General features: G+C 45.3%; 1 protein-coding gene across 5 annotated transcripts; it reads right to left on the reverse strand.

Annotated features, from left to right (window-relative positions):
* Window positions 1-2,456: 2,456 nt before the first annotated feature.
* LOC109770613 (uncharacterized) lies at window positions 2,457-15,120 on the reverse strand. Of its 5 annotated transcripts, none has more exons than XM_020329330.4 (3): window positions 14,829-15,120; window positions 10,609-12,533; window positions 2,457-4,052 (listed from the first exon to the last, which is right to left on the reverse strand). In XM_020329330.4, exon 2 carries the CDS (start codon window positions 12,531-12,533, stop codon window positions 11,613-11,615), a length of 921 nt encoding a protein of 306 aa, XP_020184919.1. In that variant the 5' UTR covers window positions 14,829-15,120; the 3' UTR covers window positions 2,457-4,052; window positions 10,609-11,612. The 5 variants fall into 5 exon arrangements, 1 of the variants encoding a protein (XP_020184919.1); XR_002234644.3 differs by lacking the exons at window positions 2,457-4,052; window positions 10,609-12,533 and adding exons at window positions 12,540-13,505; window positions 13,955-14,097; XR_006665157.1 differs by lacking the exons at window positions 2,457-4,052; window positions 10,609-12,533 and adding an exon at window positions 12,540-13,505.
* Between the last annotated feature and the right edge of the window lie 689 nt (window positions 15,121-15,809).

The following is a 15,809-nucleotide window of genomic DNA, read 5'->3' on the forward strand; positions in this document are numbered from 1 at the left end:
TATGCCTCTACTTGACTAGCTCGTTAATCAAAGATGGTTAAGTTTCCTAACCATAGACATGAGTTGTCATTTGATTAACGGGATCACATCATTAGGAGAATGATGTGATTGACTTGACCCGTTCCGTTAGCTTAGCACTCGATCGTTTAGTATGTTGCTATTGCTTTCTTCATGACTTATACATGTTCCTATGACTATGAGATTATGCAACTCCCGTTTACCGGAGGAACACTTTGTGTGCTACCAAACATCACAACATAACTGGGTGATTATAAAGGTGCTCTACAGGTGTCTCCGAAGGTACTTGTTGGGCTGACGTATTTCGAGATTAGGATTTGTCACTCCGATTGTCGGAGAGGTATCTCTGGGCCCACTCGGTAATGCACATCACTATAAGCCTTGCAAGCATTGCAACTAATGATTTAGTTGCGGGATAATGTATTACGGAACGAGTAAAGAGACTTGCCGGTAACGAGATTGAAATAGGTATTGAGATACCGACGATCGAATCTCGGGCAAGTAACATACCGATGACAAAGGGAACAACGTCTGTTGTTATGCGGTTTGACCGATAAAGATCTTCGTAGAATATGTGGGAGCCAATATGAGCATCCAGGTTCCACTATTGGTTATTGACCGGAGACGTGTCTCCGTCATGTCTACATTGTTCTCGAACCCGTAGGGTCCGCAAGCTTAAAGTTCGATGACGGTTATATTATGAGTTTATGTGTTTTGATGTACCGAAGGTAGTTCGGAGTCCCGGATGAGATCGGGAACATGACGAGGAGTCTCGAAATGGTCGAGACGTAAAGATCGATATATTGGACGACTATATTCGGACATTGGAAAGGTTCCGAGTGATTCGGGTATTTTCGGAGTACCGGAAAGTTACGGGAATTCGCCGGGGAGTATATGGACCTTATTGGGCTTTAGGGGACAGAGAGAGGAGAGGCTGCGCGCCCCCCAAGGCCTATTCTGTATTGGACTAGGGGGAGGGGCTGCGCCCCCTCCTTCCTTCTCTTCTCTCTCCCCTTTCCTTGACTCCTACTCCTACTACTTGGAAAGGGGGGAATCCTACTCCCGGTGGGAGTAGGACTCCTCCTAGGGCGCGCCATAGAGAGGGCCGGCCCTCCCCCTCCTCCACTCCTTTATATACGGGGAGGGGGCACCCCTTGGAGACACAACAATTGATCCCTTGGATCTCTTAGCCGTGTGCGGTGCCCCCCTCCACCATAATCCACCTCGATAATATCGTAGCGGTGCTTAGGCGAAGCCCTGCGTCGGTAGAACATCATCATCGTCACCACGCCGTCGTGCTGACGGAACTCTCCCTCAAAGCTCGGCTGGATCGGAGTTCGAGGGACGTCATCGAGTTGAACGTGTGCTGAACTCGGAGGTGCCGTGCGTTCGGTACTTGGATCGGTCGGATCGTGAAGACGTACGACTACATCAACCGCGTTGTGCTAACGCTTCCGCTTTCGGTCTACGAGGGTACGTGGACACACTCTCCCCTCTCTTGCTATGCATCACCATGATCCTGTGTGTGCGTAGGAATTTTTTTTGAAATTACTATGTTCCCCAACACTATTTTCTAGCCAACCCGAATCTCGAGGACGAGATTCATCTTAAGGGGGGTAGGTTTGTAACATCCCAAATTTTTAATTTGGAATGTTATACATAGGTCATTCATGCATATCATATTTTATTGCATTTTCGATTTGCGATCCTCGAAATTCTAAGCAACTCAAGGACCCACGGAGAGAGTTGGGGATTTCACGATTTTCATATTTGAATTTTTCCAAATATGGAAACAAGGATCACTTTGGTTTTAATTAATTTTTCTCTCCGAAAATATTTCATATCAAAATATATGAGAGGAGATAATATTACTTCTCCAAAATAAATGAAATATTGGAGGAAAAATATTAAAATCAAATAAAGGATATTATTGGAATTTTATTTGAATTAGGAAAATGTGCGTTTTTTAAAATTGCATTTTAGGCCCAAATAAATGTTCACCTTGTCCGGCATATTTTTAGAGGACAGGGAAAATTTATTTTGGGATTTTTGGAGTCCGTTTAGTAATTTTTTTCCTTTGTTTTTCTGCGCGTTGGAATATTTAAAAAAAAAGTCAACCGAACTAGCCGGGCCATGCCCGACTAGGACACGCCCGGCCAGCCTTTATTACCAGCACCCCCGACCCTGCAGCCCACCAGCCCGTCCCGCCGCCGAAACCCTAACCCCAACCCGCCGTCGCTAGCGCCGCCGGACGCCGCCGCCGCCCGCACCACCACCCGCGCCGCCCACGCTACCCAGCGCCGCCGATCTCGCCGCCCGCCAGAGTTGCTCGCCGCCGCCGCCGGACATCCGCCGGAGCCGCTGCCGTCCCGCCCGAGGTAGCCGCCGCCGCCAGTTTTTGCCGAAAAACCGTACGGTTGTTTTTTTAGAACCCGCGGTTTTTTCTTTTAGATCGGTTTTATTTTTTTGCCCGGTTTAGTTATTTAGCGAACGCCCATTCGTACGTTCTTTTTAACGAACGGTTTTCACCCGTTAACCGCAGACAGCGAACGTTCATTCGTTAGCCTGTTCGTCAGTTTTTCTTTTTCTAGGGTTTTTCCGCGATTATTTTCGATCGCGATTTCTGCCCTAATCTTCGATCTGGTTTATCTTTTCGCTCGTTTATTGGAATCAGGCAATTCAAGCGCCTAGATCTTCGTCTCGAAGCCCTCTTTCTGTTTAACCAACTTGAACAAGATTTTGCTACTATAAAATTTGACTTTAGTCCAGATTAGTAATCGGATCTTGTTTATTCCGCAGTTTGAGTTTCGTCGTTCCGTTCGATTTGATTCTTTTTGCAAACCGGAGTTCTTAAGTTGAACTTTCTGGTTAGATCTTCTTATTTGAGTTTTACCCGTGCATCTTTGCTTGATTGCTTATGTATGCTATTGTTTGTTTGTTTGTTTGCGATAGAATTCCCGGAGTGCGAAGCGTGCTACTACGAGTCACTAGGTTTTGCAGATCGTCAGCAAGGCAAATAACACATTAATCATACTCTTTTCATACCCAGTTTTTATGCATTAGATACAATCCTCAAACACTGCATGATTAGGATGTGATTAACTTGTGGGTATTGGGAAGTAGATGATGAGGTAGAACCTATTACCTGTTTTGTTGTCAAACCCTTGGGGAGTTACTTCTACGTTATGCTTATATTGCTATGCTATGCTCGTAGACGTGGATTGGGTTTGAGGGTATCCATGACAGATGTGAGATTGTTAATTAATGGTTCAACTTAAGGTGTCAACTTTAATACACATCTGGGTGGATTGCTTGTGGGCGCCTGGAGAATCCAGTGTTGTCCTAGGATATCCCGGAGTACCCGTGTGATCATCCTACGGTCCGCCACCCAGGCTCAAAGGAATCATAAGATTATTCATGCTAGAAACTTTCGTGTGCAGCCACAAGCCATTATGGGCTCTGGCATAGTTGAGTATGCTGTGTGACCTCTTTCAGTGGTGGGCTAGCAGATGTAGAGGGAAAGTAGGTGTAACTGTCCACCGAGAGTAAAGAGTTAATGCTTCTGAAAGACTGTGTCTCGGTCATCCGTTTCTCAAACACCATGTAGTGCGAGAAATCCAACGGAGGAGATCGAGTCTTGTGGGGAAAAGTGCGCAAACCTCTGCAGAGTGTATAAACTAATCATGGTTAGCCGTGTCCCCGGTTATGGACATCTTGAGTATCTAGTACTTTGATTATCCTATTGTATCTCATCACTCTAAATTAATTTGTTGGGTTAATGATTACTTTGAATGGGATTGAGTTGGAGGAACTTTCTCAATGATGTTTCAACTACCATGATAGTTAAACAAAATTTATTCCTTTGTTGTAGGGGAAAATTGGCTTTTCGCAAAAACCATATAACCTTAGAGCCTGCACCAGCCATATATGCATGTAGTGATAGCATTTATTCTGTTCATTGCTCTACTGTGTTATATTGCCAGCATATTCCATGTGCTGACCCGTTTTCGGGCTGCAACGAATTATCTTGCAGACTTTTCAGACGAAGAGTAAGGTTCGCTAGGCCGTTGTCATGCACTCAGCTATGCCGTTGGAGTTGATGGACTCGCTTTATCTTCCAAGTCTTCCGTTGTTATCCTATTAGATGGCCTTAAGCCATATTTATTGTAATAAGTTCTCTTTTGAGACATTCGATGTAATAAGTGTGTGATTGCTATTCTGTTATAAATCTAATCGAGTACTGTGTGTGTGTCAGCATTACCGATCCAGGGATGACACTGAAGCACAGAGACTTGACCGTTTGAGGTCGGGTCGCTACAATGTCTCACCTCACTCCTTTTCAACCCTCACCAAGTGAGAGGACCATAACATGAGGACAGACCCGAAGGACCATACACTCACGAAGCGAGGATCACTCCTTGCACTTGGAAGATTCACTCATGATGGATTTGTTATCAAGAAGAACCTAGAAAAACCAATCCCTATCACATACTAGTGGTATGGTGTATTGAAATGTACACTAGGGAGTTGTATGTTCACCATTGCATGAATGTAAAGGAATAATGTGAACATGAACATAACATTAAGGGAGCAATCTAGCCCTTGTTGCCCGGTGTACTCGCCTCAATCGTTGCAAGGGAGGTGGTGCGAGGCTATCTCCGGTGGATTGGTGCTGCAACCTGCTGTAGAGACATACATACAAGTTTTAAAGATTGCATCAAAGCAAGCTATGTAAAGCACACACAAAAACGCCCCTAATCGCATTCCCGGGAAGCAACCCTTTGCTGTCCCTTCACGGAAAAAATCATAGCTCAAGCTAGGAAGCTCTAAAACATGCAAACGAGATGGCTATGGATTCATGGGGAACTCATCTACAAATAACTCCAACTATTTAACCTCAGATTATGAGGTTATGGGGGTCAAAACCAGCAAAAACATCTCTGCTGTTTTCAGATTCAGGAATAATGAGTAGCCGCCTTTGGAAATCCATAGCAAGACCAATACTCATGGGAAGTAAGTAAATAAAATTGATCTATGAACTAAAAGGTATCAGGTAGCTATACCATTGTATAGCATCAATTTATCAGCCTCGAAGATCCTGAAAAGCTATGGGCAAAAACCATAGAAATGTTGTTTTGCAGAAACAGAGCAGCAACTTGTTTTTATCGCCCCGGCTAAACGGCTGAACCAAATTGAGTGAATGACCACTCAAAACGATCATGGGAACAATACCTACAAAACATTCCACATGACCCCCACCTAATTTTGCCATAAAGAAACTCGAAATTGCTGGTTTTCCAGATCTGAACGCCCAGAAACAGCAGCATGAACAACTTTTTCCCCAATTCCTTCACATAGGTTTCTAGTCCTAACCCTATACTCCATGAATCATCACTAATAGAAGGTGAGAGATCATAAATGATGGGGAACCTCACCTCTATGGTCAAAACACACAGATTTGGTGAAGGGAAAAGTTGGGGAAGCTTTCTTGTTCCCCCTCTTCTTGTCTCCTTTCCTTCTTCCTCAAAGCCCTAAATCAAAGGGCAACCATGGAGGTGGTGAAGGGTGTGGTGCAGCAAGGAGGCACCTGGGGAGGAGTGGGGAAGGAAGGGAGGAGGGAGTAGGCTGGCTGGAGAAGAGAGGAGAAAGGGTTTCTTCCCTTCGGCTTGGGGAAGAGAAGAAAGATGTGGAGCACGCCTACTATGGACAAGGAGAGCTCACATTTTGAGGGAGAGGTAAGAGATAAGGTTAAGTTTTTCTTTTCCTATTTCCTGAATTAGAGAATATTTTGAAATTCCCTAATAATATAAGCCATGGGATTGAAATAAATCATAGGAGATGAACCCGGAGTCCGACTCGAGGAGATAGGTAGTGCATTTCGACTATCTCGGCGAGCCCAACGCAACTAAAGAGTCGGGTTTATGAATTGATGGACCAAGTAAACATGGATAAAGAGAGTCCGAAAGCACGATTTATGGAAAAAATCGATTATTAGGAACCAGGGGTGTTACAGTCTCACCACTTTAACTAGAACTCGCCCACGAGTTCTTCTCTCCTTAAACTACCGGAAAAGCTTCATACATGGCATAAAACATAACAGGAAAGAATTTTAGTGGTTAGAACGTACCATCAGAGAACAATTCTGGGTACTTTTCGCGCATTTGGGACTCTAGTTCCCAGGTTGCTTCTCGTTCTGTTTGATTAGTCCAAAGAATCTTCACATACTTGACCTTTCGGTGCCTCAAGGCACGCTCAGACTCGTCAAGAATCTTCAATGGACGGGACTCGAGTGTAAGATCTTGTGCAATGGTGACCGGCTTGGTAAGAACAAGATGTTTAGAGTCTTCAAGATACTTCCGAAGCATGGAAACATGGAAAACATTGTGCACTCCACGCATTTATTGTGGCAAATCTATGCGGTAGAAAAGCTTCCCGACTCGAGCAACCATAGGAAATGGCCCGACATACCGATGACTAAGCTTGCCTTTGGTGCCAAATCTCACAATTCCTTTGGTTGGCGACACTTTAAGAAGCACTTGGTCACCCACTTGAAATTCTAGAGCTCGTCGTCTGACATCAGCGTAGCTCTTTTGTCTACTTTGCGCTGTAAGCATGTTTTGACGAATCTCTACGACACGATCAACTGTTCGTTGAACCCAATTCGGTCCAAGAACTGCTCGCTCACCCACTGAATCCCAACAGAGAGGTGACCTACACCTTCGGCCATAAAGGACTTCAAAGGGTGCAGCCTTGATACTTGCATGATAACTGTTGTTATAGGCGAATTCCACAAGAGGCAAGTGGTCTTCCCATGTACCTTGCCATGATAGGGCACATGTATGAAGCAAGTCTTCGAGAGTTTGAATGGTACGCTCGGACTGACCATCAGTCTGAGGGTGAAAAGCTATGCTGAATTGGATCTCGGTGTTGGGGAACGGAGTAATTTCAAAAAATTTCCTATGAACACGCAAGATCATGGTGATGCATAGCAACGAGAGGGGAGAGTGTTGTCCACGTACCCTCATAGACCGAAAGCGGAAGCGTTAACACAACGCGGTTGATGTAGTCGTACGTCTTCATGATCCGACCGATCAAGTACCGAACGTACGGCACCTCCAAGTTCAGCACACGTTCAGTTCGATGACGTCCCTCGAACTCCGATCCAGCCGAGTGTTGAGGGAGAGTTTCGTCAGCACGACGGCGTGGTGACGATGATGATGTTCTACCGACGCAGGGCTTCGCCTAAGCACCGCTACGATATTATCGAGGTGTAATATGGTGGAGGGGGGCACCGCACACGGCTAGTAGGACTCCTCCTTTCCTTGTTGGAGTAGGAGAAGGGAAGGGAGAAGGAGAAGGAAGGAAGGGGGCGCCCCCCCCCTCCCTAGTCCAATTCGGACTACTCCATGAGGAGGGGTGCGGCCACCCTTTGGGGCCTTTCTCTCCTTTCCCGTATGGCCCATTAAGGCCCAATATGAATTCCCGTAACTCTCCGGTACTCCGAAAAATATCCGAATCACTCGGAACCTTTCCGATGTCCGAATATAGTCGTCCAATATATCGATCTTTACGTCTCGACCATTTCGAGACTCCTCGTCATGTCCCCGATCTCATCCGGGACTCCGAACTCCTTTGGTACATCAAAACTCATAAACTCATAATAAAACTGTCATCGTAACGTTAAGCGTGCGGACCCTACGGGTTCGAGAACTATGTAGACATGACCGAGACACGTCTCCGGTCAATAACCAATAGCGGGACCTGGATGCCCATATTGGCTCCCACATATTCTACGAAGATCTTTATCGGTCAAACCGCATAACAACATACGTTGTTCCGTTTGTCATCGGTATGTTACTTGCCCGAGATTCGATCGTCGGTATCTTAATACCTAGTTCAATCTCATTACCGGCAAGTCCCTTTACTCGTTCCGTAATACATCATCTCGCAACAAACTCATTAGTTGCAATGCTTGCAAGGCTTAAGTGATGTGTATTACCGAGAGGGCCCAGAGATACCTCTCCGACAATCGGAGTGACAAATCCTAATCTCGAAATACGCCAACCCAACAAGTACCTTTGGAGACACCTGTAGAGCACCTTTATAATCACCCAGTTACGTTGTGACGTTTGGTAGCACACAAAGTGTTCCTCCGGTAAACGGGAGTTGCATAATCTCATAGTCATAGGAACATGTATAAGTCATGAAGAAAGCAATAGCAACATACTAAACGATCGAGTGCTAAGCTAACGGAATGGGTCAAGTCAATCACATCATTCTCCTAATGATGTGATCCTGTTAATCAAATGACAACTCATGTCTATGGCTAGGAAACATAACCATCTTTGATCAACGAGCTAGTCAAGTAGAGGCATACTAGTGACACTCTGTTTGTCTATGTATTCACACACATGTATCATGTTTCCGGTTGTAGCATGAATAATTAATATTTATCATGATATAAGGAAATAAATAATAACTTTATTATTGCCTCTAGGGCATATTTCCTTCACTCGGTACCCAAGGCATTTTGTAAGCTCTCCCAGAATTTGGAGGTGAACTTTGCATCACGATCAGAGATGGTCGTTTTGGGCACACCATGGAGACGAATGATCTCACGTGTATATATTGGAGCTAATTGACTACCTGAGTTTGTAGTACGAATTGGAATGAAGTGTGCCGACTTGCTGAGATGATCCACCACAACCCAAATGGCATCCTTACCTCTTGGGGTGCGTGGCAAGCCAATGACAAAGTCCATGGTGATATCTTCCCATGGCCATTGCGGGACCTCCAAAGGTTGAAGCTTCCCACCAGGGCTTTTGTGTTCGGCTTTGACTCGTTGGCAAACGCCACATGAAGCCACATACTTAGACACGTCTACTTTCATCCGCTTCCACCAGAAGTTTTGCTTTAGATCATGGTACATCCTTGTCTCACCAGGATGAACTGTGTAAGGGGTGTGATGAGCTTCTTTGAGGATATCATCTTTCACCTGAGACCTCTGCGGAATGCAAAGGCGACCTTGAAATCGCACAACTCCAGTTCCATCAATGGCGAATGGACCTACCCTTCCTTCACGGACGCGCTTAGCTGCTTGCATTAGCAAACGATCTTGTTCTTGTGCTCGCATAATGCGCTCCACAATGTCAGACTCGATGGATAACTGGATTTCCGTTTGTGTTGTGCCCGCATAACAAAAGGAAATATTCATTCTCTCCAGCTCAGATGAGAGGGTTGCCACGGTAGGAGCCACTACATTGCGGCTTAGGGCATCGGCCACCACATTGGCCCGGCCGGGTTTGTAGTGGATGGTGAGATCATAATCGTTGATCAGCTCCAACCACCTTCTCCGTCTTAGATTCAACTCTTTCTGAGTAAAGATGTACTTCAGACTTTTGTGATCTGTATACATGTCACAAACCTCTCCATAGAGAAGATGCCTCCAGATTTTGAGAGCATGAACGATTGCTGCCAATTCTAGATCATGGGTTGTGTAATTCTGCTCATGTGGGTTCAACTGTCGGGATGCATAGGCAATAACCTTGTCATCTGCATGAGCACACACCCGAGTCCAAGTTGGGATGCATCTGAGTATACCGCAAAATGCTTACCTGGCTCAGGTAGCGACAAGATCGGGGCAGTCACCAATCGCTCCTTGAGATGACAAAAACTCTTCTCACAATCCTCATCCCAATGGAATTTGGAATTGACTTGTGTCAGCTTGGTCATTAGCTTGGCAATGGTAGAAAAGTTTTGTACAAACCGCCGATAATACCCGGCGAAACCCAAGAAACTCCTTACTTTCTTAACATTGGTTGGCCTTGCCCAATTAACAACTGTGGAAATCTTGCTCGGGTCAACGGATATGCCATGTTGGTTGATTACGTGGCCTAGAAAACCAACTTCTGAAAGCCAGAACTCACACTTCTTCAACTTGGCATAAAATTTGTGTTGCCGCAAGGTTTCAATCACTATTCTGAGATGTCAAGCTTGATCTTCCTCTGTCTTGGAATAAATAAGAATGTCATCAATGAATACGACCACAAAGTTGTCCAGATAAGGGTGAAGCATGCTATTCATTGTCTCCATGAAACAAGCTGGGGCATTTGTCAGACCAAAGGACATGACCTTAAACTCATAATGCCCATACCTAGTGGAGAAAGCAGTCTTCTTGATATCTTGATCTCAAACTCGAATCTGATTATAACTAGATTGCAGGTCGATCTTAGAGAAAACCTTCGCTCCCTTCAATTGATCAAAAAGGTCCTCGATACAAGGAAGTGGATACTTGTTCTTTATAGTCACCCAATTAAGGGCACGGTAACCAATACACATGCGCCAGCTGCCATCTTTCTTAGCAACGAAGAGTACGGGTGCACCCCATTCAGAAACACTCTTCCAAATAAGTCCTTTAGAGAGAAGGTCATCCTTTTGCTTCTTGAGCTCTTCCTGGAAGAGTCGAGCCAAACGATATGGTGCTATAGAAATAGGTTGAGTGCCAGGAATCAGTTCAATGCAGAACTCAGTGTCTCGCTCTCGAGGCATGCCTGGGAGCTCATCCGGGAAGACATCAGGATAGTCGCACACTACTGCTATATTTTGGGGGCACAGTGGGGTACTTGGTTTTCCAAGAAGAGTCCACAATATCCCACTCTTCGGAGATGGCTGGCCTGGAAAGAGACTGGCCAACATTGACAAAGATGGTGGAGGTGCACTAGCTTGGTAGACACACTCCTTCCCTGAGGGGGAGTCAAGGGTGATAATTCTCCAAAAGCAAGAGATTACTGCTCTGTAAGCTTGTAGCCAATCCATGCCAAGAATTACATCAAAAGGCTGAAGTGGAAGGATGAACAGATTTGCAGTGAAATCTTCATCCTCAATAGAAATATCACAGCCAGGACACATAGTGCTACAAGAAAGGACTCCCCCTGGAGAACTAACCCTCACTGGTTGGGAAATTTCTTGCCTAGACATGTTTGCCCGATTCGCAAAGTCTACCGATACATATGAGAAACTGGAACCAGAATCAAATAGTACTAGAGCTTCAACTGAGTTGACAGGTAGAGTACCTATCACGACATCCGGACGTCCAGCAGTAGATGATGAAGGCAAGGTATAAAAGCTCTGACAAGCTAGTGCAGGTGGAGCGCCAATCTGGGGCATGATTGGAGGAGCATGGGGTACTGGGTAGTTAGGTAGCGTTGTGTGAGTTGGTGGCCAATTTTGAGGAGGAGGAGGACCCCAGGTTGCATATTGATACGGAGGAGCTTGAATATTCTTCATTGCTTGTACAGACCCATGTGAGGACATGGGCGTTGATGAGGACTCCGGTTGGGAAGACACAGTCTGCCACTTGATAATGCTAGCAAGGTTCAACTTACAAACCCGCTCCATGTGACCAGTTTTGTGACAGCCATTGCACACACCGGTCCAATTACACTCATTAGCTCTATGGCCTTCGCCACACTTGAAACACATCATCCCTTGCCCAGGCATTGGACAATATTGCACACGCGGTCCAACAGAGGATGACGTCTTCTGTGACTTCTGCTTGAAGGGCTGGGGGGTAGACTGGACATTCTTAAACTTCTTCATTGGGCGGCGGTTAGACTTGCTGCTATCACCATAGTCTCGCTTTTGGTTGGCACCCGCAGTAGAGAAATTACTGGGCCACCGGGTGGGGAAGATACCATTGGAGGAGGTGAGCCATTCTGCAGCTCGAACTCTATCTTTTTGGCGTTCTCAACCAAGGAAGCAAAGCTAGAGGACCCAGCAACACTGAGCACAACACGATACTGCTGCTCTAGCCCATCCTTGAACCTCCTTGCCTTCTCTTTATCATTATTAGCCACTGTTCGCACAAAGCGGATGATATCGTTGAACTCGGTTTCATAATCCTGTATTGTTTTGTTTCCTTGCCTTAACTTGCTTAGTGCATTCTCCATCCTCTCTATATAGGAAGCCGGATAGTACTTCTCAATGAATTGAGTTCGGAAGAACTCCCAAGTAGGTGTGGCATGCTCTGGTGGTAAAGAGGAATGAACATTCTCCCACCAGATGTCTGCATTACCCTTTAGCTGAATAGTAGCAAACATCACCTTTTGGGCTGGTTGCACTTGCATGACCTCAAGGCGTCGTTCCATGATGCGCAACCAATCAGCTGCCACTACAGGAGTCCCAGTCCCATTAAAAGTGTCAGAGTGTACCATAGACCATGTGAGAAGAGGATTGACTTGTCTTGAGCCAAATGGCTCATTCATCATGCCCTGGGCATTGGCAGGTGCAGGAGTTGTGGCTTGAGCTTGCTGACAAAGTGTGTGGAGTTCTTGCATCAACTCACGCCACTCAGCTTGAGGTGGTGAAGCAACATCATCAGTTGCCACTGATCCCTCGCCACTCTCCTCAGCTACAGGTTGGGCACTCCTGCGTCCACGACCTCGGGGGTTAGCACCAGCTGCTGTTTTTCCCCGAGTGGGTGGAACTTGCTTTCTACCAGCTTTACCCCTAGGCATCTAAGGAACACAAGAATATTACCCAATCAACCAAAGAAATAAAAAGGTAGAATATGGACGGGTAAAGATACAAGCTCATACTTGACACTGGATTAATTGAAATATAAACCCAGGAGACCCAGAAACGAGTACTACTCGAACACCAGACTGCTTAATATGCATTAGAAAACACAACAAGCAATCTATGCACATAGAACAAGGCTTGCAAGTATCTAACTAAAGAGATCGTTCCTACTGTGCACCAATGCGTCATGTTTTTTTAACCCTCTAATCAAGTTTTTTTATTTAGAAAGAACCTGACAACATACTAGTAAGAGAACTGGGGTATCTCACCCAATCTCAACAGAATTGACGCCCTCGTCAATTTTGTTTTACACTAACAAGTAAACAATTATATCTAGCAAGCAAGCATTTGAAAGGTCCTAGGATCTTTCTTTGGTATACATGCTTATGCATGTATAGCAAATATAGAGCTTAACTGATACCAACTATAACACCCCTCCTTGTAAGAAGGAATGTTACCACCAAAACACAATGCTTGTGGGAAAATCCGGCAGCACCTCCTTTGTACCATCGGACATCCACGACAGGCAGTTGAATAAACAGAGCATATATTCATAATATCACAAGCAGAAGCATCCAACAGGCTCCTACAACCCATGTAGAGCAAAGTGGTGAAGCCACCAACCGTTATGCTACACATAGCAAAGAAAACATACGTTCCAACACACCATGGTGCAAGGTGGGGACTAGTCAACTCCAACCCACCTTGACAGGTCAACATAGTGATCATGGAAACAAACCAAGGCAAAGTTTATAAACCTCAAGTAGATCCTAGCTACCAAGAATCATGAACTAAGTATGAGAGTTATCATGATCAGCTAGGTGGATGGAATGGGTATGAAATGTGTGAGTGGACACCCATGGGAGCTACGCCCTTCCTAATACTTGCAAAGCCTCACGGTGACGTACCTGAAACAAAGTCCACGAGGGGTGAGTCCAAAGACTCAGCGAGTACACAACAAAGCATGTAATAAAATGGCAAGTAATACCATGAATATGAACCATGCTTGATCAAGTAAATACTGTACTCGAATCTTCCATGCTTGGAATGGCATGAGAAAACATGAAGAAAAATGATGCAGCCAAATAAGACCGAGGACTAGGCTCTGAGCTTTTGCCGGCAAGCTGAGGAGGGGCGACGTCTCACCTCACTCGTTTTCAACCCTCACCAAGTGAGAGGACCATAACATGAGGACGGACCCGAAGGACCATACACTCGCGAAGCGAGGATCACTCCTTGCACTTGGAAGATTCACTCATGATGGATTTGTTATGAAGAAGAACCAAGAAAAACCAATCCCTATCACATACTAGTGGTATGGTGTATTGAAATGTACACTAGGGAGTTGTATGTTCACCATTGCATGAATGTAAAGGAATAATGTGAACATGAACATAACATTAAGGGAGCAATCTAGCCCTTGTTGCCTAGTGTACTCGCCTCAATCGTTGCGAGGGAGGTGGTGCGAGGCTATCTCCGGTGGATTGGTGCTGCAACCTGCTGTAGAGACATACATACAAGTTTTAAAGATTGCAACAAAGCAAGCTATGTAAAGCACACACAAAAACGCGCCTAATCTCATTCCCGGGAAGCAACCCTTTGCTGTCCCTTCACGGAAAAAATCATAGCTCAAGCTAGGAAGCTCTAAAACATGCAAACGAGATGGATATGGATTCATGGGGAACTCATCTACAAATAACTCCAACTATTGAACCTCAGATTATGAGGTTATGGGGGTCAAAACCAGCAAAAACATCTCTGCTGTTTTCAGATTCAGGAATAATGAGTAGCCGCCTTTGGAAATCCATAGCATGACCAATACTCATGGGAAGTAAGTAAATAAAATTGATCTATGAACTAAAAGGTATCAGGTAGCTATACCATTGTATAGCATCAATTTATCAGCCCTCGAAGATCCTGGAAATGCTGTTTTGCAGAAACAGAGCAGCAACTTGTTTTTATCGCCCCGGCTAAACGGCTGAACCAAATTGAGTGAATGACCACTCAAAACGATCGTGGGAACAATACCTACAAAAAATTCCACATGACCCCCACCTAATTTTTCCATAAAGAAACTCAAAATTGCTGGTTTTCCAGATCTGAACGCCTAGAAACAGCAGCATGAACAACTTTTTCCCCAATTCCTTCACATAGGTTTCTAGTCCTAACCCTATACTCCATGAATCATCACTAATAGAAGGTGAGAGATCATAAATGATGGGGAACCTCACCTCTATGGTCAAAACACAAAGATTTGGTGAAGGGAAAAGTTGGGGAAGCTTTCTTGTTCCCCCTCTTCTTGTCTCCTTTCCTTCTTCCTCAAAGCCCTAAATCAAAGGGCAACCATGGAGGTGGTGAAGGGCGTGGTGCAGCAAGGAGGCACCTGGGGAGGATTTGGGAAGGAAGGGAGGAGGGAGTAGGCTGGCTGGAGAAGAGAGGAGAAAGGGTTTCTTCCCTTCGGCTTGGGGAAGAGAAGAAAGATGTGGAGCACGCCTCCTATGGACAAGGAGAGCTCACATTGTGAGGGAGAGGTAAAGGTTCAGTTTTTTTTCCTATTTCTGAATTAGAGAATATTTTGAAATTCCCTAATAATATAAGCCATGGGATTGAAATAAATCATAGGAGATGAACCCGGAGTCCGACTCGAGGAGATAGGTAGTGCATTTCGACTATCTCGGCAAGCCCAACGCAACTAAAGAGTCGCGTTTATAAATTGATGGACCAAGTAAACATGGATAAAGAGAGTCCGAAGGCACGATTTATGGAAAAAAAATTGATTAGTAGGAACCAGGGGTGTTACATGTAACCCTTTCGAACCGGAGACGCATAGTGGTCACGCATACTAATGATTGAAGACACCTATAGCTAGCAAGTTTCATCGGCACGAAGACCGGAACAGAGCAAATGAAGGGGGGAGGAGGAGATGTCATTTGTGCTCACCCATGAACGCAGGGGCAGAGCTCGTCGAACACTAGACCCTCGCAGCAACGAAATAATTGCACATCGAAAGATGAGTAACATAGCAATTTTGTTTTTTCCGTCGACCTAACTAAATATTTACAATAGGACGAGCGGGTTAGGGGGTTCCTTGGCGTCGATGGAACCTTAAATAGCAAGTATCATCGGTGCGAGATACATGTGGCGCTCGGCGTTGAACACTAGATCCACATCCCACAAGTGAAGCTGGCGCCCGGCTTCCTGCAACAATAGTT

This window comes from Aegilops tauschii, chromosome 6, assembly GCF_002575655.3.
Source record: "Aegilops tauschii subsp. strangulata cultivar AL8/78 chromosome 6, Aet v6.0, whole genome shotgun sequence".
NCBI lineage: Eukaryota > Viridiplantae > Streptophyta > Magnoliopsida > Poales > Poaceae > Aegilops > Aegilops tauschii.